Raw genomic sequence first — 27,339 nt, forward strand, 5'->3', positions numbered from 1 at the left:
AAAGCGACAGAGTGGGTGATAAAATTACTAAAATAAAATGTGTTTGTGATGTGTGTGTGAGTGGGGATGCTTCTTTGTGTGCAAGCAGAGGGTGTTGAATAAGAGGTTGGTGACTCTACTGCAGCTTTGTTTGGAGTAGAATGATATGTATGGTTGCCAACTCCCTGAAAAAAATAAATAAATAATAATTAATAAGGGACACTGTGTGGGGCTGGTCGACCTGTTTTTTTTTCTTCGCCTTTTTTTTTGTGTGAAAGGAGTTTTATACTAGCCGCAAAGGCTGAATGGACTACTATTTAGAAGAGTCCATTTGCATCAATTAAAGATTTTTGGATGATATGACCTGATGACTGACCAACTAAAAACACATATTTCTCTACTATTTGACTTCAGAGTTTACTTAGATGTGCAGGTTTTGAAATAATACAAATACGCGGGAAACACTAGTGCAAAATAACAAAATGAACAGAATAAAATACAAATATTTCCTGCTTAGCCTAACAGAATAACAATAAGCATATTTCTTAAACCGACATCTTTCCTGCTGAACATTATACATTTAGTGTGCAGCTTTGTGGTAGAGAATGGTTCTCCAACTTTCATTAGTATTAGAAATACTTTGACAAAAAGAAAGGCGAGGTGAGACATCTGTCTTTTGTTTTTATTGATTGATTGATTGATTGAGACTTTTATTAGTAGGTTGCACAGTGAAGTACATATTCCGTACAATTGACCACTAAATGGTAACACCCGAATAAGTTTTTCAACTTGTTTAAGTCGGGGTCCACTTAAATTGATTCATGATACAGATATATACTATCATATATACTATCATCATAATACAGTCATCACACAAGATAATCACATTGAATTATTTACATTATTTACAATCAGGAGTGTGGAGGGGGGGTGGGGTGGGGGGGTGGGGGGGTGGGGATATGGACATCAAGTAGTGGACATAGAGAGAGAGAGAGAGAGAGAGATCAGAAGGCATAAGAAAAAGAATCTGCATTTGATTGTTTACATTTGATTATTAGCAATCCAGGGAGGGTGTTAGTTTAGGGTTGTAGCTGCCTGGAGGTGAACTTTTATAGCGGTTTTGAAGGAGGATAGAGATGCCCTTTCTTTTATACCTGTTGGGAGCGCATTCCACATTGATGTGGCATAGAAAGAGAATGAGTTAAGACCTTTGTTAGTTCGGAATCTGGGTTTAACGTGGTTAGTGGAGCACCCCCTGGTGTTGTGGTTATGGCGGTCATTTACGTGATTGGTTACGTATACATTTAATTTTCTGTGGCCATGGTCTGTGCTGCCAACAACACTGATGCTGCTATAACACTTAAAATAGAAATGTATATTGTGGTGGTGGTCGATGTGGAGCTACCGGCGGTCGGTGTTGCCGTGTTGAATTGAACTGATCACAGAGCCGTGGTTGGTGACCGCTTACTGATGGAATTGTGTGGGCTGACTGGCATAGGCCTGCTGGTTTGCTTGGGTGCTGGCATTTGGGGGGCGGGGGGGTGCGTTGGCCTCCTTCCCCAGTAGGAGGCGTCGCTCCCCAGTCTCGACTTGTGTGAACGCATTGCTGTCCGGCCAGCTGGGATTCGGTGCTCGTGTTGAGTGTGAGTGCTGTGTGGACATCGCAAAGTCAGGTTGGGGGTCAGGGAGCGGGCTCTGTTCAGTGTGAGGTGAACCTGGGATAGGAGCGGCTGTTCGCCTGGTTTGCATGTGTTTGTGAACGTTCTGGTTCGTTTGTGGATTGACATGGGAGAGGATTGACATGTTTGGGCGCATGGATGGGGATAGTGGGGCTGTTGTGGGACTGGGACGGTGTTTGGTGTTTCCTCTGCCAGGACAGTAAGTATATTTTGTGGCTATTTATTTTGGTTGTTAGGAGAAGTGCAGAGCATGGCTAGGGGATTTTTGCGTGTGTATGGGTACTTGTTGGATGCACTGAGCGATGCCGCGGTGATGGCTGGCATTGTTTTGGTTGTGGTGACTTTGTTTGGCGTTTTATTATTTTTTTGGTTGTGTGTATTTGGGGGTCCCCCACCAGCGGAGGGGCATGTTTTGTTGCTTTAATTGTTTAGTTTTTTGGATGCGCGATTCTGCTGACCCCACACATGTGGGGTCCTGGGTTGTGGAGGCTGGCCTCCTGACCATATGTCTCGATTGCCTCTTGCATGGGCTGGGGAGGTTTGGGGCCTTTGTCTGGGCTCCCCGCTCCTCTTACTTGCAGCATACACACCTACACAACTTAGAGGGATCGGCCTGCGGGGAAGAATGACAAGGGATGAGGATGCATGCTAGACACGGTTTGGGGGGCTAAGCATGGGAGGGACCCATAATTAGTTTCCACTCTGAGATGCTATCTTATCATGGCGGAGGAGTTTGCGTGTGCCAATGATTGTAGGAGCCATGTTGTCCAGGGCTTCTATGTCCCTGGTAAGACAAACAGGTCCTAGGCTAGGGACCAGACAAAGAGCAGCATAAAGACTTCTCCACGACTTCTATGAATAGAAATGATCAAGGACCAAGTTTTCCCTTGCCCGGACATGGCTCCCTCCCTCTGGAGCCAGGCCTGGAGGTGGAGCTCAATGGCGAGTCAACAACAGTGATACCTGGAGAGGCGTGATTGAAAGAAACGGCTGCCCTGATCTGAACCAGGGTGGTGTTTTGTTATTAGACGTTTGTCCTCATCAAATATTGTTCATAACAAATACCGTGTTCAAAAATAAGGGTGTCCATATGCGCCGCCTCAGGAGGGGAAGCATTGCACTGTCAACACTGTGTATAGTGGGAACGGTGTGCTGCTGATGTCAACTGGGGATGTTGTAGATCGGTGGAAGGAATACTTCGAATAACTTCTCAATCCTACCTACCTGTCTTCCAATGAAAAAGCAGTGCCTGAGCACTCTGTGGTGGAATTTCCTATTTTTAGGGTTGAGGTTGCCGAGGTAGTAAAGGAGCTCTTTAAGGCTCTGGATGTTGTGGGGTGTCGTGGTTGACAATCGGGTTCCTCTATTTAAAAAGGGGAACCGGAGGGTGTGGTCATAGGATCACACTCCTCAGCCTTCTCCGGTACACCTTCTCCAGGTGTACCGGAGATGAGGCTACGCCGGATAGTCGAACCTCAGATTCAGGACGAGCAGTGTGGTTTATGTTCTGGTCTTGGAACCAACTCTATACTCTTGAAAGGATCTTTAAGGATGCATGGGAGTTTTCCCAACCAGTCTACATATATTTTGTGGACTTGGAGAAGGCATTCGACCGTGTCCCTCGAGAAGTCCTATGGGTAGTGCTCAGAGAGTATGGGGTATTGGACCGCCTGATGTTGGCGGTCCGCCCCCTGTATGATCAGTGTCAAAGCTTGGTCTGCATTGTTGGCAGTAAGTCGGACCCCTTTCCAGTGAGGGTTAGACTCCGCCAAGGCTGCCCTTTGTCACCGACTCTGTTTACAACCTTTATAAACAGAATTGCTAGGTGCAGTCAGGATATTGAGGAGATTTGGTTTGGTGGCTGCAGGATTAGGTCTCTGCTTTTTGCGGATGATGTCGTACTGCTAGCGTCATCTGGCCAGCATCGTCAGCTCTCACTGGATCGCTTAATGTGAAAGGACTGGGATGAGAATCAGCACTTCCAAGTCCAAGACCATGGTTCTCTCCCAAAAAAGGGTGGAGTGCCATCTCCCGGTTGGGGAGGGGATCCTGCCCCGAGTAGAGGAGTTCAAGTACTTTGGGTTCTTGTTCACGGATGAAAGAAGAGTGACTCGTGAGATCGACAGGTGGATCGATGTGGCCCAATGTGGTGAAAAAGGAGCTGAGCCGGAAAGCAACCTCCCTATCCTCACTTATAGTCATGACCTTTGAGTTATAACCGAAAGGACAAGATCACAGGTACAAGCAGCCGCAATGAGTTTCCTCCGTCGGGTGGCGGGGCTCTCCCTTAAAAGGTATGGTGATAAGATCTTCTATCATTCGGAAGGAGCTCAGAGTAAAGCCGGTGCTACACCACATCGAGAGGAGCCAGATAAAGTGGTTCGGGCATCTGGTCAGAATTCCCCCCAAACACTTCTCTGGGGAGGTGTTTTAGGGTGCGCACAACCAGTAGGAGACCACATTGAAAACCCAAAACACGGTGGAGAGACTAAGTCTCCCAGCTGGCCTTGGAAAGCCTGGGGATGCCCCGGGATTAGCTGGACAAAGTAGCTTGAGAGAGGGAAGTCTGGGCTTCTTTGCTTAGGCTGTTTCCCACGCGACCGGACTTCAGATCATCAGAAGAAGATGGATGGAGAGTGTCCACCCGCATACATATCTCCCTCACGCTACAGCACACACATGCATAGGGCCTGAAGGTCAGCTGAGATTACCTCCTAATTTTACTCCATAGTAGACATGCGGGCCTTATACACTCCCACATCACATGCACGGGTGGGATGCGGTCGGGGATGCGGCAAGCCCCTCATTGCCTCCTCGACTGGCAGAGGCTCTGTAGGCTGCAGTTTGGTATTCTGCCAATCCTGTGCAGGGGCCTCACAGATGGTCTGAGGGTGAGGCGTGCTCTATCTGTGGGTGGAGTTTTGCGCCTAAGTGAGATCACGGCCAGGGGAAGTGGGGCGGGTTCTGCCTCTGTTGGGGAGGTGTATGTGCGGTTAGGGAGATAGGTGGAATGGGTGGAAGGAGTCGTAGTTGTGTTTAAATTTGGTGCACTTTGTTTTAAAAAAAAAAGGTTTGGTAACTGGGCTTGATGACGGCGCATTTTGCTTTCTTGGACATCTTGGACTGTTGAACTGGCTTCATGGGGGCTGTGGAGTGTTTGTTTGTGTGTTTATGTTGTTTGTCTTTTTCTGTTTTGGTCTGAGGCATTTTGGAGTGTTTTTTTGATGGATGGACATTGGGTGGTTAGTTTCCAGTTTGTGTGGCGTCACACAGGTTGGCTTTCTTCTGGGCGGGCAGTGTCTTGTTTCAGCTTCGCGCTGTGGAGTTTGTATCAATGGCTTGGTGCAGCCTTTTTGTTTGATGTGGGTGCTGTGGCTCGGTTGTTTGAGTGGTGGTGTGTCTGTGCAGGTTTAGTTTGGGGAGTGGTGTTTCTTGGAGGAGGGTGGAGTTGATATTTTTGTTTGCATGGTGGTGTTTGGGCTGGCTAGCTGACTGGTGCTGGTTGATCTTCAAGGTTTTGTCGGTGGGTTTCAGTTTAAGTTTTTTGGTCGTTTTGATTTTGGTGCGGTGATGGTTGTTGGGTGTTTTTCAGCGGTTGGCATAGCTGCCTTTGGTTTGATTTCAGTTTGGGGGTGGCCACTATTGTGGTTCATAAGCGTGGCAGTTGTCGGGGGTGGCGGACTTGCCGGCTTCGTTTTTGTTTGTTGTCATGTTGGTTGTTTGGTCGGGTGTAGGCCTGGGCCTACCCTCATGCTCTGCGGTGCTGTCCTTTGTACTCAATGAAGGGAGTTGTCCCTGGGGGCAGGGGGAAGGATAGGGTGGGCGCACGGCCAGACCTGTTGGAGGGGGTATGGATTGGCCGATTCTCAATGGACGGTGGGTTCGCTGCTTCGCCGTCTTATGTATGTAAAGTATATGTATGCAATGATTATTGTTTCATTTAAAAACAATAATTCTAAGCCTGCCGGGCTGGGTTGTGTGTTGGGACCCTTGGTTCACGCCGCCCACCCCCTTCCAGGTGCCTTGCTTGGTAGAGGCCTGCTGGGTTTAGTCCTAGCGCGGGTTCTGCTGTGGCTGCGGTGTTGGCAAGCAGCTTGGCTCAGATGGTAGAGCTGCCAGACAGAAACTTGAGGGTGCCTGGTTCGAATCCAGCTTCACTGCTGTTGTGTCCTTGGGCAAGACACACTTCACCCACCTTGCTGTCAGTCCTATCCACACTAGTGTAAATGTAGCTAATTGGTTTCCAATGCAACAAAGCTTTGAGTCACTAGAGAAAAAGCGCTATATAATTATAATTAACTTCACATGATGGGAGGAAACGTGATATTTAGTGAAATGGAGGTTTAGATAGGTACAGGTAAAAATCTAATCTGAGGGTTATGTACTGTATATCTTTGTAGAGGTGTAAATATTGCTCCAACTCGTATTTGTTCCCTGGAAAATACAAATATATGGATGGATGAATTTCACATGACATCTATTTCGATGCTGCAATATTCTTTTTGCTTTTACCCCCCAATATTTTCCCTAGTCCCTAGTCCTTTACCAAAGTAGAGGATCTGAGGATGAATGCAGGGTGTTGGTGTGTTTTGCAGATTCCAAGTATCCCCTCCGGAATATATCTCTTCTGGTTTGTGCACAGTAAAAAGGAAAATGTACCCCACCTCAATTGATTGCACTTTGAGAGGCACACAGCTCATGGTCCACTGTTTTTGATAAGCATCTGCTGACAGCTCTGGGTCACGGTCAAACAACTTATTTCCCATGACAAGACTTTAAAAAAAAAAAAAAAAAAGCTCTTCATCCTTTTGTCCCTCACTTTATTAACAGTCGCTTGCATACACCGGTGCCCTCCTCATTCCGATCTAAGCTTCCCCAAAATATCTTTAAACCTCTCGTCAGATTTGTCCTTTTCTTTATCACCATCTCCTCCCATAGCTTTAAAGACACACACATACACACACACACAAGTCAATATCAGTTGTAGGTCTGATAGAAGCCTAACAGTGTTATTGTATGTCCCACAGTGCCCTCGTCTACTATAGGACATTCATTAAACCTCCATTGATCATCTTCATCTCAGGCTTGGGGATCTTTGAACATGAGCAAGACGTCATTAATAAAGCTCCATACAGAAGCCGTTTGACATTTCCTTTAATTATACCTGTAATTTATTCATGCCCCTGAGCCTGAGAAGCTTGTTGTGAAAAGCTTCCTCCAGGAATATTTTATCACGCTTCTCCCGAGTCAGGCAGATTAACCATCTTAATAGGTGCATCCTGAAGGTATTACTACCTTCACTAAGTGTGAGTGTGTCTGCTATCACCGGCGGTGTGTTCACTGGCAACGGATACTGTGGTTTTTATAGTCGCCGGAAGGAACAATTTGGTTTTGCGCCAAAGCTCCGCCTATAGTTATTAGGTGTAGTTTACTTTTAAGACACTGGTGTAAATAAAAATGGATTGTGGTAAAAACTCATGATAAGAAGCTTAAGGAGCTGAGCTGCTGAAGGCAATGTGGATCTCCATCAATGGGCCGGGCGGACAACAACAACATAAATATCGAGACGTACAACGCGACTCAATGCACCTCAGCTCCCTGAATGTCGGCAGCACTCATGCAGCCCCACACTATATTGCCACCACCTTGCTTGAATGGAGGAAATCCACTATGGCTATGTTTACACCACAGGCCAAAGTGGACCAAATCAGATATTTTCGAAATCTGATTTTTGCAGCTGAATGTTTGGATTATAAGTATAATGTGATCTTTACCAGACTCCAGTGTAAACGTGCAAAAAGCCCTAATGTGGCCCCAATGTGGCCTTGATGTCACTTGCATGCACAGTTCGATAAAGTGAAAACAAAGAATTCCATAAACGGACAAGGACGTTGCTACTACCACTGCTGCTTTGCAAAATAAAAGTTGCTAGACCCTAAAAATTAAGTTTTTTTTTGTGTGGAAATGAATTCACATAATGAATTAAATGAAATGAGTGTATTTGAAATACGTTTATTTGGGTCATATAATCAATCATTTTGGGTGATCAATTTGTTCGGGCATCTGGTCAGGATGCCACCCGAACGCCTCCCTAGGGAGGTGTTTAGGGCACGTCCGACCGGTAGGAGGCCACGGGGAAGACCCAGGACACATTGGGAAGACTATGTCTCCCGGCTGGCCTGGGAACGCCTCGGGATCCCCCGGGAGGAGCTGGACGAAGTGGCTGGGGAGAGGGAAGTCTGGGCTTCCCTGCTTAAGCTGCTGCCCCCGCGACCCGACCTCGGATAAGCGGAAGAAGATGGATGGATGGATGGATGGAATTTAACAGCACAGATTATACATATTAACAATCATACACATACACACACAAAAATAAAAATAATGACCGAAAAAGGAATCGGCTGAAGCCAAGGCTTATATTTGCCTATCCTATACATTCACTGAAAATTAGATTGCCTGGAACATCAACGTTCAAAAAATCAATGGGATGAAAGTAATCGTTGGTATATTTTATAATGTTCCATTATTTCACCTTTCAAGGCTATATATATATATATAATATATATATATATATATATTAAGACATATGTATATATGGTGCAATATATTTGGGAATGTTCTAATCTTTTAATTGCCCTGTTAAGAGACACGGACATCAGCCTAGATCAATGTTAGCTTAATGTTTTAACTCACTTACGTAAAAAACCTACACAATGTACGTAACATGTAAGAAAATACGCCACAACTTACACGTTAATTCAGGTCCTTCAACAATCGCTATTTCGTAGGAATTCATTAAAGTAAATAAGTAAGTAAATATACCTACATACATATACATACATACTATATATATATTATATATATATATATATATATATATATATATATATATATATATATATATATATATATATATATATATATATATATATATATATATATATATATATATGCACTAGGGCTGGGCGATATGGCCTTTTTTTAATATCTCAATATTTTTAGGCCATATCGCGATACACAATATATATCTCGATATTTTGCCTTAGCCTTGAATGAACACTTGATGCATATAATCACAGCAGTATGATGATTATTAATGCAGTATTCTTCTTCATACTGCATTAATATATGCTCATTTTAAACTTCCATGCAGAGAGGGAAATCACAACTAAGTCAGTTGATCAACACAGTATTTATTAAACAGTTATTAAGCAGTGGCACAAACATTGTCATTTCCAAAACAGAGAGTGCAAAATTGTCAGAGACATTTTAAAACAAGCTATTAGTGCCCTTTTGTGCATGATGTCACTTAGATGGCATATAAAAACACTAAATTAAAGTGCACTTTTTGTACAGAACGCCACTACAATAGTTTAAAACAAATAAAGTGCACTTTTGTGCATGATGTCACACAAGATATTTCAATAAGTGTCAAATAAAAATTGGCTGCATAATAGGAAATCAAATTGTGTACGACTGTACGTCCTTCGCTATGTGGTAGGTTCCGGCGGACGTTGTCTCCTTTTGTTGACTATTTTTTTCATATGGTGTTGTAACTTATGGGTTATATAGTTCATGTGTGGTGATCATTCATAATTTGCATGCTTGATTTAATTGCTGATACATGGATCTATTATTATTTACAGCTAAAAAGAGTCAAAAGAGAATTGATTTGATTCATACATGTATTTGATATTGATTATTTGAGAAACACTGACATTGAATTGAGTTGTTTTCTACTTCATAGCCTAACAAAGGGTTAACTAAAATACTGCATGTTCCACAATTCACTGCGGCAAACCGGATGTTATAAAAGACCGGGAGCAGGTGCATTGTGGTTGTTGAGATTGAGGATTACAAGCCTTCGGGTGAATGAATGACAGATAACAAGATATAAGGATCGTTTTGTACCGTTTTGTATGCCATTTTTTTCTTATATAAAGTACAACTTTATTACACATTTTCGACGTCCTGTCCAATACTTTGATCGTAGTTAATCTACGTACGGTGTTGATCTGGAAATGTTTGCCTCTGCATTTTGATGGTGTGGGCGTGTGGCACCGAACGGAGATGTTGACATGCGGAGTAAGCACTCTTCATTCTCTAGCAGGTGACTTTTCAAATGATGCTACATATTAGCAGTAATGCTACTTTTTATAGCAACGCTTTTGCCCCACACTTGACAAATTACGGTTATCTGTTCGACATATTCCCACTTGAAGCCAAACCACCGCCAGACGATGGACCCCCTGCTGTTTTTCTTGGGAATTAATTCTTCCTTCATTTGTTACCAGATTCGCACCTTCTCTCTCTCGTATTACCACTCGCACGGCTGCGCTAGCATCACAGCTAACTTTAGCCATGCTGCTACCTCTTTGCTGCGCGAGGGCGTATACGTATGTGACGTATGTCGTGACAGTATGTGACGTGTGTAGAACGTGCGCTTGTCTGTCTGTGAGAAGGAGACACAGGAAAGAGCAAGGAGAGCCAGTAGTGTAATGCCAGCAGCTAAAAGCAACTGCGTGAGAACGTATACTCGACTATCACGATATAGTCATTTTCTATATCGCACAGAGACAAACCCGCTATATATATATATCGATATATCGCCCAGCCCTAATATACACATACATACAGTCAGTGGCGTGTGGTGAGGTTCATGTCAGGTGAGGCACGGACTTCATCACAGTCAGATTTACAAAAATATAAACCCTAAAGAGTATTTTATTCACCATTTGATTGGCAGCAGTTAACGGGTTATGTTTAAAAGCTCATACCAGCATTCTTCCCTGCTTGGCACTCAGCATCAAGGGTTGGAATTGGGGGTTAAATCACCAAAAATTATTCCCGGGCGCGGCGCCGCTGCTGCCCACTGCTCCCCTCACCTCCCAGGGGGTGAACCAGGGGATGGGTCAAATGCAGAGGACAAATTTCACCACACCTAGTGTGTGTGTGACAATCATTGGTACTTTAACTTAACTTAACACTTACAAACTATAGCACACAAAAAAGCACATTCAATTAAAAAAAAACGTTATTATGGTCTTACCTTTACTTATAAGTGCGGGAGCAGTGGTGTTCGTGTTGGAAGAGTTGTGAATGAATGAAATATGAAATTCGCGCTGCAGTCTGCAGGTGTACCTAATGTTGTGTCCCTGTTCACGGCTTCTCCGGCGCGCCGCGCGAGCATTGTTGTTTTTGCACTTTTTGGGTGGATTCGGTCTTGCACGTGGAGGGTTTGGGTGTGGGCTTTGGTTGGTGTGGCGCTCCCGTCGGGCGGTGCATTCTGCGGCGGAGATGCTTGGCACCAGGAGGCGGGGTTATGAGACGAGCCTCCAGTTTTATGATCGCTCAGCACAAGAAATACGTTACACACATACAGTTGTTGACAAAATACACTGTACATTATATACCTCAGCTAACTAAACTATGGAAATGTATAATATAATTCATATAGCAATACAGTCTCACTGCACAGCAGGCCAGCAGTTAGCCGAGTCATTTTGCACAATCCATATTGAGGCACAAATCAGTGACGTGCCTCAACTGGCTGCTGATCACCGCAACGTCTCTTCTCAGTATTTGAACGGCAAATGTGAAAATAAAAATAAAAATAATCTAAAACTGGTGAAGTTAAATGGAAAATAACTTTAGTATAATCACTGGATACATATAACAATTTAATCAATTTTTTTTCTTTTTACTTTTTTTTTTCTTTCCATGATGGCAGGTGAGGCCGTGCCTCCCCTGCCTCTAGTGACTGCACGCCACTGCATACAGTATATGTAACACACACACATATATATATATATATATATATATATATATATATATATATATATACACATATACATACATACATACATACATACATACATACATACATACATACATACATATACATATATATATATATATATATATATATATATATATATATATATATATATATATATATATATATATATATATATATATATATATATATATATACTTACACATACACATATACACATATATACATATATACATATATACACATACACCTACACATACACATACACATACACATATTAGGGGTGGGGGAAAACAATTTATTCGAATTCGAATCGCAATTCTCACATTGTGTGATTCAGAATCGATTCTCATTTTTAAAAAATCCATTATTTTTTTTTATACATTTTTTTTTTCCTTTTTTTTTTTTTTTTTTAATTAATCAATTCAACAAAACAATACACAGCACTACCATAACAATGCAATCCAATTCCAAAACCAAACCCGACCCAGCAACACTCAGAACTGCAATAAACAGAGCAAGTGAGAGGAGACACAAACACGACACAGAACAAACCAAAACTAGTGAAACAAAAATGAATATTATCAACAACAGTATCAATATTAGTTACAATTTCCACATAGCAGTGATTAAAAATCCCTCATTGACATTATCATTAGATATTTATAAAAATACAAATAAAAGAACAATAGTGTCACAGTGGCTTACACTTGCATCGCATCTCATAAGCTTGACAACACACTATGTCCAATATTTTCACAAAGATAAAATAAGTCATATTGTTGGTTCATTTAATAGTTAAAACAAATTTACATTATTGCAATCAGTTGATAAAACATTGTCCTTTACAATTATAAAAACTTTTTACAAAAATCTACTACCCTGCTTGCATGTCAGCAGACTGGGGTAGATCCTGCTGAAATCCTATGTATTGAATGAATAGAGAATTGTTTTGAACCGGGAAAATATCGTTTTTGAATCGAGAATCGCGTTGAATCCAAAAAAATCAATTTTGAATCGAATCGTGACCCCAACAATCAATATTGAATCGAATCGTGGGACACCCAAAGATTCACAGCCCTAATTGAAATAGGTAGCAACTTGTCCAAGGTGTACTCCGCTTGAACCCGAGAGGGACAAGCGGTAGGAAATGGATGGGTGGATATTGGTACACCGCCATTCTGTGTTTTTGTCGGATTATAATTGTGATCAAAAATGTAATCATTTAACACTCCTGGCAGAATTTTAAGTATAAACATTGGTATGACCAATACTGCTCCTGATATTACTTGGTATTGGATTGATAGCCAAATTTGTGGTATCGCCCAATCAAAACAAGAGAATAATTATTTGATATTATTTTTCAACAGAATATTAAACAGAGCCATTTACAGCAGACAGTAATCAGATTACAACAATAAAATAGCAAAAAAAAACAGCTTTGAGAAAATATTACAAATGGAAATGATGCAGTATGTCACCGCATACGTCATCAGCCATGTTAGGAGCCTTTGAGACCAGGGGCCGTACTTATCAAGCTTCTCAGAATTACTCCTAAGAAGTCTGCTAAGAGTTGACTTAAGAGTAAATAAATTCTTCGCTGAAAGCTGCACTTAAAAGTTAGTTATCAAGCGTCTTACTCACACTTTCAGCGAAGTGTAGGACTGAATCTTAAGTGTCACACTCAGAGCTGAATTACGACATTACTATGTGTCGTAAACGGAATTTTAGGTGACGTAATTTCTGTGTCCATAGAAATGACCAATCACGGAAGGGAATCCGTTGTCTAAGAATAAAGAAATATCTTGGAAATATTTAAGTGGACAATGGGAGTGTATATTTTGACAATAAACTACAAAATAATACAAAACAAACTAGTCCCCGCCGGCACTCACGCTACCGCTCCCTCTCTTCTGTCGCCCACACACTCACTGACGTCACTCACCTCACGGCCACACACATACGCTACTGTCATAACATTTTCTTTCCAATTCATTAATTAGGCAACTAATTTGAAACTGGTGTGGGTGGCTCTATATATACTAGCCCACTGCAGCCACATGCAGAAATCAACATGGAATCGAAAAGTATTAAATCTGTGACAAAAATACCCGCTCTGTCTAAACGATACCGTTTGATCAGCTGCTCGTCATCAAACAAATCCAGAACATCGTTCCGCTCCCTGAATGTTCGCACACGTCTCTCTCGCCTCAGTGCCATCCCCTGCTGGCAACTCCTAACCACTTAAGACACCTCTGAAGGTCTCTTAAATATCGTGGAGAGTAGGAGTGATTCTTAGACTTAAGAACGTTGATAAAAAGCTTTTATTCTTAAGTTTGAGAGTAGGACTAAATTTCGCAAATTCTCAGGACTTAAGTGTAAAATGGCACTCTAAGAAGCTTGATAAGTACGGCCCCAGATTTGAAATATATTATCATTTATATGCTAAATTATATTGTAATATACATCATCAGCACTTTGGAAACATTTTGTTGTTTAAATGTGCTATATAAATAAAGGATCACAAGAGGCTGCAATATATCTCGTAATATAGGTTTTAGGTCATATCACTTACCCCTAGTTGGCAGCTATTTGGACAATCTTAGCGCAATTAAAGCTAGACACTGACTACTCTAAAGTATATCAAAGTTTTGCCTTCAATTTTGGACATAGATGATTCTGGACAGAAGCGTTAGCATCAGCACAGGGGGTGTCCGGTCCGGTCCACCAGTGCTATAGAGCACTAAAAGTAGGTGGTCTGGGGTTGCCATGGCGATGGCAGACCCAATTCTCCTCATTACACGCCAGTGCACCAGCTGCTGCTGCTTCTAGGTAAACTTCCTACATAGTGCCTACTTTACCGCCACATTAACGGCTGTAAAACGCAGACCGTATCGTTTCTGCCACCGGAATCCTCTTCAATTCTTCTGCCACACCGCTTGTCCCATTTAGAGAGCAAAAGAAGAAAAAGTGCAAATGTTTGCAAGATCTGCACGAGGCAGCGTCCCCCATATTTAACCCAGTTTCGCTGAGGGAGACGCAAGCGCCTAATTTGCTCGCTCTGCAGATTGGTGAACAGACAGCAAAATAGGGCGATTTCCACTCAAAGTAAGCGAAGAAATCACATATCACACAATCATAGCTGGCGTACCTCAGATGGCAGCCAAGATGTTTAATTATGATTTTGAACCACAGGCAAAATTACAACTCTTCCCTGCACACCTGTAAACTCAACCTATTCTACAAAAGTAATGTTATGCATCACCCGTACATGGTTTTATTATTCTTTTGAAAATATAGCCACAACTTATGCAGTACTTGTTTGGGATCCTTGTTTTGTTTTGTGGACTTGCATGCGACTGAGCCCCTTGACACAAATTTCCACCACATATTTAATGCGTCCATACATTTTTGAGCCCCGAAAGGATTTTTTTTTTTTTTTAATCGAATTTATTGGCGGACAGAAGATATATAACCTACTTTATGATGTCATAAAAGATTTAAAAGCCGTGCCTCAAAATAGGTAAACCTACAATCGCGTTCACTTTGGATGAAATCCTGCTGCACAAAGCCTCAAATCCTTGTGCCGCCGTCATTTCATATAACATAAAGACAGAACAAAGACTGTCAAATTAAAAACACGCACGCTCTTTTAAGCGTACAAGAGCTCAAGGGGATTCTTCTTCTGTATACCTCTTTGTTTTTCCTTTTTCCGTCCTCGTTTTTCTAGCTGGCTATGGCGACGTTACTTCATTAGCCAGACTGCTTTGAGAAGGCTCGCAGAGACGACTAATGAGCCGGCATACCTTTCATTGCATAATGCATTTCAACGTGGGGAGGGGCTGGCCCGGGTAGTCCATTATTTTAGCGGAATTTATTGTTTCCTTCTACCGTAAATCCTCCGATAGTTGCCGCAGCTCTTAATAAATGCAGTGCCTAAATTAGTTCCCCGGTGCGTAAAAACAATAAACATCACTCCAACAAATACCACTTTTCTTGCTCTTAAGAGCCGTTCTTACCTTTGCTACAGCCACATTTCCACCGGTTTTAGGTGCAGCATTGGGACCCTGCTGATGACAGGTCAGCATAGCTAAATAGCTGCATGAGTTCCGGAAATGATCATAGGAGGACAGCGGTGTAACGGGCAAATTAATTCCAGAGAAACAAAAACTTCTTAGTCATAACTTTCTTAAACCTGTCTACCCTTCACAAAGTTTTAGGTATTCGGAAATAACACAAAAACAAATCAACTAATGAAACATTCGACAAACAAAATACATTCTTAGTCGGTATATTGCGGCTCAGTGGCCTTGTGGTTAGAGTGTCCGCCCTGAGATCGGTAGGTCGTGAGTTCAAACCCCGGCCGAGTCATACCAAAGACTTGCATGCGACTGAGCCCCTTGACCTCCGTGCTTGGACCCATTACCTCCGTGCTTGGCACTCAGCATCAAGGGTTGGAATTGGGGGTTAAATCACCAAAAATTATTCCCAAGAGCGGCCACCGCTGCTGCTCACTGCTCCCCTCACCTGCCAGGGGGTGAACAAGGGGATGGGTCAAATGCAGAGGAAGGGAAGTGAAGTTAATTATATTTATATAGTGCTTTTCTCTAGAGACTCAAATCGCTTTTACATAGTGAAACCCAATATCTAAGTTACATTTAAACCAGTGTGGGTGGCACTGGGAGCAGGTGGGTAAAGTGTCTTGCCCAAGGACACAACGGAAGTGACTAGGATGGCGGAAGCGGGGATCGAACCTGGAATCCTCAAGTTGCTGACACGGCCACTCTACCAACCGAGCTATACCGCCCATGTAGCTTCCGTTAATTCTATTTCCAATCCTGAAACGCAAATCAAAAAACAAAATTAGGGCCGTTTTTCGATTTTTTATTACATGTGGCAGATTTCAAAACAAACAAAAACGGGTAGATTTTCATTAAAATATTGCCATAAAATTGGATTTTGTGCCGTTTCCGTTAAATGGTTTTTATTTTTCCAGATAAACACAAAAATAGAATATATGTTCATCCAAAATGCAAAAATGCGTGTTTATCTGTGTGATGACAAATTGAACCAGAAGCAGTATTTTACCTTCCGGTACCTTCCGTTCATTCTATTTCAAATTCTTAAATGCACATCAAAAAACAAATTTACACCGCCCCGAAATTTCAGGACAAATTTCACCACACCTATTGTGTGTGTGACAATCATTGGTACTTTAACTTTAACTTTACTCAGGGAGGCATTTCATCCGGCCTGCAGGACCACATAAAAATCATCATACATTTGATATTACAGCAAAAATGAATCCTGATTCATTCCAGCGACACCAATCCTTCTACACCTGGTGAACCCGGCCACAGTGCTATTGATAACATGCATTTCATTAACCATCCTTACTAAGGATGTCACAAGAGGCAACCATTTAATTGTACACCACTTTAACTGGTAAACCCTCTCTGTAGAAAATCACCCAATCACGCAAGTACGGTGTTAGCTTTCACTGTTATGCTGATGACACCCAACTCTACATGCCCCTAAAGCTGACCAACACGCCGGATTGTAGTCAGCTGGAGGCGTGTCTTAATGAAATTAAACAATGGATGTCCGCTAACTTTTTGCAACTCAACGCTAAGAAAACGGAAATGCTGATTATTGGTCCTGCTAGACACCAACATCTATTTAATAATACCACCTTAACATTTGACAACCAAACAATTACACAAGGCGACTCGGTAAAGAATCTGGGTATTATCTTCGACCCAACTCTCTCGTTTGAGTCACACATTAAGAGTGTTACTAAAACGGCCTTCTTTCATCTCCGTAATATCGCTAAAATTCGTTCCATCTTGTCCACTAGCGACGCTGAGATCATTATTCATGCGTTCGTTACGTCTCGTCTCGATTACTGTAACGTATTATTTTCGGGTCTCCCTATGTCTAGCATTAAAAGATTACAGTTGGTACAAAATGCGGCTGCAAGGCTTTTGACAAAAACAAGAAAGTTTGATCATATTACGCCTATACTGGCTCACTTGCACTGGCTTCCTGTGCACCTAAGATGCGACTTTAAGGTTTTACTACTTACGTATAAAATACTACACGGTCTAGCTCCAGCCTATCTCGCCAATTGTATTGTACCGTATGTCCCGACAAGAAATCTGCGTTCAAAGAACTCCGGCTTATTAGTGATTCCCAGAGCCAAAAAAAAGTCTGCGGGCTATAGAGCGTTTTCTATTCGGGCTCCAGTACTCTGGAATGCCCTCCCGGTAACAGTTAGAGATGCTACCTCGGTAGAAGCATTTAAGTCCCATCTTAAAACTCATTTGTATAATCTAGCCTTTAAATAGACCCCCCTTTTTTTTTAGACCAGTTGATCTGCCGTTTCTTTTCTTCTCTCCTCTTCTCCCCTGTCCCTTGTGAGGGGGAGTTGCATAGGTCCGGTGGCCATGGATGAAGTGCTGGCTGTCCAGAGTCGGGACCCCGGGTGGACCACTAGCCTGTGCATCGGTTGGGGACATCTCTGCGCTGCTGACCCGTCTCCGCTCGGGATGGTTTCCTGTTGGCCCCGCTGTGGACTGGACTCCCGCTGATGTGTTGGATCCACTGTGGACTGGACTTTCACAATGTTATGTCAGACCCACTCGACATCCATTGCTTTCGGTCTCCCCTAGAGGGGGGGGGGGGGGTTACCCACATATGCGGTCCTCTCCAAGGTTTCTCATAGTCATTCACCGACGTCCCACTGGGGTGAGTTTTTCCTTGCCCGTATGTGGGCTCTGTACCGAGGATGTCATTGTGGCTTGTACAGCCCTTTGAGACACTTGTGATTTAGGGCTATATAAATAAACATTGAATTAAAGCTGCATGAATACAGTCAAAAATTATAATTGTGACAACAACAAGGCATGCTTGGAAACACTCGCTTCTCAGACTTGCCAACTCTTCCGGATTCTGCGGAATACTCACGGAACTTGCCTTTGTCTACCGACATTCTGACTGAAGTTACAATCTTAATGGATTCCGATGTTTATGTGTGCGTACAACATTTTGTAGCTTCGGCCAGGATGGTAAAAGAATGATTGGGAGATGTCTGTCAACAATCACTTTATCGAAACAAGCAACTATGCCAGGGGTGTCCAAAGTGCGGCCCGGGGGCCATTTTTGGCCCGGAGCTCAAGTTTTGTGGGCCTACAACATGTTCATGTTGTCGGAGGGGGAAAAAACAGTACAAGTCTAAGACAAAAGTGCAAAAAGACGTAATATGAGGAAAAAGGCTGAAAAATGTATACAAAAATTTGAAAAGTCTCAGTGTACAGGGATATTTTGATATTTTTTTTCGAAAAATGCTACTGTACAAACTGACGGTATACAGTAGGAAGGGGATTCATATGGCCCTACTTGTTGCAGTGTACCTGACATATGAAACGTGACGATTGGTTGGGTGCACTATCCACTTTGGCCGCCATACGGCAGTAGAGTGTTGAATATCTTGAACTGTGTTTTCTGGAAATTTGAACTTTGACCACAGCGCCAGTTGCTATGTAAAGTGGCTCTTTCCATTATTTTAAGCAGAATGCATTGCAAGTGGTTAACCCCCCCAACCCCCTTCCTCTCATGGGAGATCCACCCAGGAATGGGGCCATACAAACCCCTTCCTCACTGTATATCAAAGCTTAGTGCCAGCTTTGAGTTATTAATGACAAATTGTGTTATCAGTAATTATTGGCATCAAAATATCAGCTTTTTGTCACTGCATTGTCTTTTTGCTATTATTTATTTTTTTACATCGTTACTGTTACCGTATTTTTCGGAGTACAAGTCGCTCCGGAGTATAAGTCGCACCGGCCGAAAATGCATAATAAAGAAGGAAAAAAACATATATATAAGTCGCACTGGAGTATAAGTCGCATTTTTTGGGGAAATTTATTTGATAAAACCCAACACCAAGAATAGACATTTGAAAGGCAATTTAAAATAAATAAAGAATAGTGAACAACAGGCTGAATAAGTGTACGTTATATGACGCATAAATAACCAACTGAGAATGTGCCTGGTATGTTAACGTAACATATTATGGTAAGAGTCATTCAAATAACTATAACATATAGAACATGCTATACGTTTACCAAACAAGCTGTCACTCCTAATCGCGAAATCCGATGAAATCTAATACGTCTAGTGTCTTACGTGAATGAGCTAAATAATATTATTTGATATTTTACGGTAATGTGTTAATCATTTCACACATAAGTCGCTCCTGAGTATAAGTCGCACCCCCGGCCAAACTATGAAAAAAACTGCGACTTATAGTCCGAAAAATACGGTATTTATTTTTTTGGTCGACAATATAATGTGGGTCAACAAAACAAAACCACAAATGGTCCCCTAACCACACTTTGGACACCCCTGTTATAACTAATAATCACCGACTGTATAACACAAAGCTGAAACTAAGTTTTGTCTTTAAAAATATGTTGTTCTGAGCATTTTTTTTATTTTTGGCCACCACATACTTTGACTATTTATCACACAAGTTTGGACATGTTTTTTGAAAAAACAAGTGATGTCGGGGTCGCTTGATTTTGCAGTGGTCGTTTCCCCAAGATGCAGAAGGACGTTATTCTAATAAAATGGCAAAAGATACGAAAAAAGGAAAATGTGCGAATGTCACGAGAAGCTACAGCAAAGTTTAGCAATAGACTAGCCAACAACAGAGCAAGAAACTAGAAATGATAAACTCTCAAGAAAATAAATACTCCACGTAAATGTCGCGTGTTGCGAAACAGGACTGCCAGGCAGAGTATGGAGCAGGTGAGCGTACTGATTACTAATCAGAGGCACGTGACAAAAATCAGCACCCATGGCCACTAAGAACACAAACAAGGGTGCTGAAACAGAGTTAACCAACAACTAAAGGACATATCAAACTAAACAAAACAGATCATGACAACATGTCGATAATGGGTTTCACAATATAAAAGCGCTTTAGGTCTCTGGAGAAAAAGCGCTATATTAATTCTCTATATAGTGCTATATAAATACAATTCACTTCACTCAACTATGCCATCTTAGCGTGGACACAAAGCGGCTCTCTTCCATTGTATTGTCCCCTTGGTTTTCTACATGCTTACCAGTCATGACACATTCACAAACTCCCGAACAAATAATACTCCTCAGTCGAGCAGGAACGAACAAACACGTATAGGAATATTTTCAAAAATGCACATTTCCTTACCTGTACACCTGTGTTGGAAAGAATGAAATGTCTGGCCACGTAAAAACGCTAACTGGTTACATACAGAAAATGCCAACCACAGGTGACTGGCACATAACACCTCTGTATCTTTAAAATCAGCGCACACTTACACGGAGTCCTGCAAACAACATGCATGTTGTTTGAATGCGTTCTATGACGCGTGTGAATGGGGCTGAGGAGCGTCGATGAAACAAGTGGGAAGCAATTCGTTCCACCTCCAACTGCAATGCATTATGCGAAGAAACTAATAATCTCAAAGTCATTTCTGTTGACTAGTGATGGGTCCGGCAACACCGATGCATCAGCGCATGCGTCGAGCTCAAAGAGTGAAACCCTGTGTCGGTGCGCGTACCGCTTTTAGAAAGCCAGGTGACCGATCATGAGCTGTTTTGGTCAAGTGACCGATACGCAAACTGTGTCGCACTCCCGCCTCCTCTGTGCCCTGTGAGCAACGTTCCCTCTAAGGTGCGCGCCTGCGCAATTGTGCACTGCTCAAGTGTCCTTTGCGCACAGCAAATATATGCCGCGCACCAAATCAAACCCATCTGAATTCTAAACAAAATAAACACATTTATTCTGTGTACTTTTGCAATGCAACTTTGAGTGACAGTGACAACAAGCGGCCCTAACGGTGTTTATCAACACCGTTCAATTGAACACCATTCAATTATTGTAACGTCTATCGAGATGCTTCGAGGACAGGAATTATATCGATCACTTAATTGAGCAAAACTGTTTATATTCGGCCATAACCACACCAAAAACATGAGTAAAAAACTTCTATCTCGAAAAACTACTCATTTTCTGCCGTACAAACCAGGCCAAAACCAACTTGTCATCTGTCACCCACACGCATGGTGCGTTTATGGCCACACAAAAAGTCGGACAACTCAAACACCACACAAAGTTACACTATGACTCCTCTGTCATACATGTGCTTATTCTACTGTCATTTATTATTAATGTTAATTTATTTATATTAATCATGGAATGCTGTTACTAGAGAAAGTTACAGGAATGCACACTTCATCCTATGCTTACATTTCATTGTGCAACATGAGGATGTTTAAGGGGAACTAAATGTGATCTCTGAAAGGGGTACAAATGATTTCCAAAGCAGGACCCCCACCCAGACATATTGTACAATACTAATCCATAGCTTATGAAAAACAAGATTTATTTTATTTTCATTACAAGTGGGCCAAATCACTAATATTACAAAATAATCTCATGAAAATGACTCCTCTCATTTGAGTGTTATTATAAAAGATTGGTTTGAGACAGGTGTGCTGCTGGTATTGCCACGTGTGATGATGCTCACATGTGCTCCACTGAATGCTCAGGGAGTTTTTGTGTTTGCTCACACACATGCACAATTAGAGGGAACAATGCCTGTGAGCGCATCTTTTCTACAGCCGGAGAAATAATAACTAAGAAAAATCGTCTAAAATTTAATACGTTGGAAAAACGGTTTTTTTTAAATAAAAATGTGTAAAAAAAATTAAAAAACAAAAATTCCCAGTCCACAAGCATCTTCATTCACAACATGTTCTCTTAGTTTTCCATGTTATTATACATGTTCACATTATTCATTGACTGTATCTAAAAAGGATAAAAAGATAATTTTATTTAAATGAAGATATGAAATAATCCTAAATGAAATACAATGACTTGGTTTATATTATTGTATATACTAGGTCATAAAATCAGTGTCAGTTGAGTCAGCCCATAGGTTGCCTGTAGGAATTTTTAATGTCCAGCAGATGTCAGTATTTAGTGACACAGTATCGACACAGTATCAATACAGTTTTGCAATGTGTCGAAACGCTTTATGACGCCTCATCAACCCATCACTACATTTGACCAATCAACGGGCAGCAGCCAGTACACAAACATTTGCATTAAACTAATAGACGCCACCTTTAATAAAAAACCTTTACTTACTTTTTGCAGTTTACAACGGCCCCAGCTGGCCAATTTTTTTTGAAGAAATAGGGCATCGTAGATGTCACGATTGCTCATGACAGGTTTGACTTGAGTGTGTCCCTGTCCAGCTCCCTAATTTTTAATTCCACTTCATTTCTGCCTTTATTCTCAGCCACTTTACCTCTGGCTTGAGCTCTCACCCACGCACCTGCCTCCTGTTAGTGGTTAGGAGACTCACTTGCCGGTGATGTCTAATCAGGAGGTTTTATTTGCTCGCGTCGCCTCACAGACGTTGCTGGTTCATTGCTTATTGCTTTGCATAGTGTTTCCTGCACACGGCTTGGGTTTGGCACTTTTTGCATTGCCTTGTGTGTTTTTTTTACCCACAGTCCCCTAGTTTTGACCACGCTGGTGCAACTGTATTTGTTTATGTTCCTAATGAACGGACTGTAATCCTTGCATGTACATCATCAACCTGTCTCTGCATCAGCCAACAAGTGAGCACATAACAATAGGTGAAAAATTAATATTCCGTATTTTCCGGACTATAGGACGCTCTTAAAATCCTTTTTTTCCCCCCTCAAAACTCGATAGTGGGCCTCACAACCCGGTGCGCCTATTCTAAGGAATACGTTTGATTGTGCTTACCCACTTAAATGCTTTTGTAGCATTGAACGAGGTGAAAACGGTCTTAAGATGAAGAAGTCAAGAAATGCCGTAACTCTGTATGATTATAGCCAATTTTGATGATCATGTTGATTTTGTACATTCCACAAAAAAGTGAATGGAAGGGCATTCTCAGTCAACAGCCATACTTGTCACACTAAGAGTGGCCATATAAACAACGCCAACACTGTCATAAATATGTGCCATATTGTGAAACCATACTAAACAGCAATGACAAACACGTTTCGGGAGAATATTTGCACTGCAACACAACATAAACACAACAGAACAAATACGCAGAATTTCCTGCAGTACCATCTCTTCCGGGACACTACACTATTGTATTTGGTACATGGTGTAATGATAAGTGTGACCAGTAGATGGCAGTCAAACATAAGAGCTACATCTCAAGTAAACAACACCAACATTTGAAATGTTCCATTGAAAATATAGAACATAACACACGGCGCTCAGCAATCTATCAACATGTTTTAGTAGTTAATATTTTAGTGCCATTTCTAATATAAAGTAGTGTAATGTTCTCACTTATATCTGTCAGTAAACTCGCCATGAAAGCGCTAAAACATACCGGCGTAGTGAGTTTACATTATTTACCCAAAGAACTTTAGTTATTAGAGTTCCGGTTGGACGGTTTTTCACGGGACACATTTCCGGTGTGGTTGTTTCGGGATGAGGAGATGCTGCTGCGTTATTGATTTAAGTAAAGATTTAAGTAAAACACATAGATGACGGGGAAAAGACGCTGTCGAAGGTGAGCCACGTAAATAAGACCGCCCACAAAGCGCCGCATCCGGGAGCAACTGTCAGAAAGCGTTTTGAAGATGATCTGTAAAACATAATCTATGCAACATTATGACCAAAGAACCACCATTACATGTTATGTAGACCAGTGTTTTTCAACCACTGTGCCGCGGCACACTAGTGTACCGTGAGATATTGTCTGGTGTGCCGTGGGAGATGATGTAATTTCACCTAATTGGGTTAAAAATATTTTTTGCAAACCATTAATTATAATCCGCAAATAATGTGCCGTTGTTGAGTGTCTGTGCTGTCTAGAGCGCGGCAGCGTAACAGTGTACTATTCTTCTATATCAGTAGGTGGCAGCAGGTAGCTAATTGATTTGTAGATGTGGGGAACATGTTTTGTCCTGATCACAATATGCAGACGACAGCGGGAGGCAGCGTGCAGGTAAAAAGGTATCTAATGCTTAAACCAAAAATAAACAAAAGGTGAGTGCCGCTAAGAAAAGGCATTAAAGCTTAGGGATGGCTATGCTAAAACTGAACTGGCTGCAAAGTAAACAAAAACATAATGCTGGACGACAGCAAAGACTTACAGCGTGTGGAGCAGCAGACGGCGTCCACAAAATACATCTGTACATGACATGACAATTAATAACAAAAACTGGACTAGGAACTAGGAAACACCGACAAATCAGGAAAACACCAAAAAACTCAAAATAAGTCACGGCGTGATGTGACAGGTCGTGACACCTACTTTGAGACAAGAGCTATAGTGATGCATGGTTGGTTATGGTTTGAATTTGTATCCAACAATTGCGTGAACCACTTTTTAATGTCAATATCGGCTGCTGAGTTTCATTTTTTTTACGTTTTTTGCTAGTGGTGTGCATCTGGATTTTTCCAATAAAAACATTGTGCCTTGGCTCAAAAAAGGTTGAAAAACACAAGGAAGTTGTGACAGTCTCCCGCTGTCGTCCGGGTTCCATGGACCACCAAGGATAGACATTACGTTGAGCAGGTTGGACTTTGTTTATTTTTCAACAAAACCTTTCAGTTTCGTCGGGTTGCTTCTTCCACTGCTCGCTCTTCAGTCCGCTTTTCAGCCGGCCGCGTCTGCGTCTTCCTCTGGCTCTCTTCCTCTTGCACGCTGCATGTGCTTCTGGCTCTCCAACTCCTTCTTCTGCCCCCTCGTTCTTGGCTGCCGCCCTTTTACACACTTGGAGGAGATTACACAATCGTGCCCAGGTGGGCGATCCACACACCTAATATCTGTCTCGGCGTCGATCCCGGTGCGCCCTGCTTCCTCGCTGGCCCGCCGGCCACGCCTCCTCGCCGCCATCTCGGGGTCGGCCCCTGCGTGCCCCGCCTCGCTGTCGGTCTGCAGGCCACGCCTCCCCACAGAAGTGTTTTACATTTAGGAAAAAAATAAATTAAAATTACTCCTTTAATGCGCCTTATAATCCGGTGCGCCTGATATATGAAAAAAGATCAAAAATAGACCATTCACCGGCAGTGCGCCTTATAATCTGGTGCGCCCTATGGTCCGGAAAATACGGTAATGTGATGATTTCTAAAAAGAAAAAAAATAAATAAATGTATTGCCATTTGAAATAGTTCTACTAATGACTCCAATTAGAGTTACATTCAATTCCACATTCTCTGACAACAATATGCATTGATTGGTTTAAAAAGGCCACACGCTAGTATAGGCCAATACACAACATAGACTGTTCACAACAAAGGCTTGGAATTGTATTGTCCTTTGAACATGCACTCAATGATAAAAGAGAGAACCTGGAGAAGTTCAAAATGGCCAGTTGTGCAGGAGACGCTCAATGACCATTGAGAGCGGCTTTAGTTTGCAGTGTTATTGAGCAAATGTCACGTTAAGTGTTTTTCACTCGTGGTCGGTGAGGGCCCACTACACCCACACCCCCCCAGTGCCCCTTTTGCTGTTTGTGGAATGCATTGATTGAGAAGCCCCTTTTTCTTTTTGTGCTGCATTCTGAAATTACACAGCATGTGTACGTCTGTGTGGGGAGTGCAGGCAATTTCAGCAGCAACACCTTTTGGAACAAAAAAAAAAAAAAAAAAAAAAAAAAGGCGTCTTCACTCGAGTGAGTCATTTTGAAGTTGAATAGCGACTTCACTTGAACACGTTTCCAAGGCTTTAAACGGCGAGTTGAAGTCAACAGAAGGAGGCGCGCCAACGACAAAGTGGAGTATCTCGTTCCTCGCGGCAGCGGCGTGCCGCCCTGGCGGTAATTTGGGCGTTTAGTGTGTGACTTAAGGACTCTTTAGCTGCGCTCCTGAACCGTATCAACAGCTACATCCCGCCTGATAGCGTGACACTTTTAACGGCTGTGATTGCAGGAATCGAGCCATTGCAGAGTATCATAGCTTGTGGCTACTCAGAAGCCAGTGTGGAGGGTCTAAAAAGAATAAACTGTGCTAGCATCATAATCTTTCAAGGCCCTCGCGGTGCCGTAAAAAGCTCCTTTTAAATCGTGAGCCTGCAGACAGCCAGAACGAGGCGATGCCTGTGGCCCCGACTCACAGTGCGGGGAAAGGAGCAGGTGGCGGGAGACATTACTGGCCGCCCTCCCCCTCTTGTTGGTCTGAGCATGCACACACACACACACACACACACACACACACACACACACACACACACACACACACACACACACACACACACACACACACACACACACACAGACACACACATGCACACACACTTTTTTTTATGAGCAGCGCTTCATTGGCTATAGATCGTGCCAATGGCAACACGTACGGTGATAAGCAAATCAAAATGGCTTCAGCGGGGAGGGGGCGAGGGGAGGTGCTAAGAGCGGCACAAGGGGGGGTGGGGGGCAACAAGAGCTTATGATATGCAATAACTCGCAATTGGTTGTCACTTTTTAGATAGAATGTACATCTTGTTCTGCTGTGGAGGGGCATTTGACTTTGTTTGAATGAAGCAGACATCGTAATATCAACTCAATGAATTGAGCAAATAACAAACAATAAGACATTCCAGCATGGATAGGGATGGGTATAGAATTTGGTACTTTTATGCGTACTGACTGAAGTCCGTCGGCACTACCGGGTGTCAATACCCGGAAAATCAAACGGTGCTATATATTGATACCGTTGTTCCCAGTGACGTCACGCCCTTCTGCAGAAATGCAGCACAGTAGCACTCAGAGAGTACTCAGTCGAACTTTCTCAAGATAATTGTTCATGCCAACAAAGCAGGTATGCCTGATAAA

General features: G+C 42.3%; 1 protein-coding gene across 1 annotated transcript in view; it reads right to left on the reverse strand.

Moving 5' to 3' along the window:
- The window catches only part of LOC133654202 (contactin-3-like), a 234,115-nt gene extending 211,377 nt beyond the window's left edge, over window positions 1–22,738 (reverse strand). The window contains exon 1 of the mRNA XM_062054350.1: window positions 22,655–22,738. Within this exon, the coding sequence (XP_061910334.1) occupies window positions 22,655–22,710 (56 nt within the window). The 5' untranslated portion in view covers window positions 22,711–22,738. The remainder of the gene's footprint in view (window positions 1–22,654) is intronic.
- Between the last annotated feature and the right edge of the window lie 4,601 nt (window positions 22,739–27,339).

This window comes from Entelurus aequoreus, linkage group LG07 (genome assembly GCF_033978785.1).
Source record: "Entelurus aequoreus isolate RoL-2023_Sb linkage group LG07, RoL_Eaeq_v1.1, whole genome shotgun sequence".
Taxonomy (NCBI): Eukaryota; Metazoa; Chordata; class Actinopteri; order Syngnathiformes; family Syngnathidae; genus Entelurus; species Entelurus aequoreus.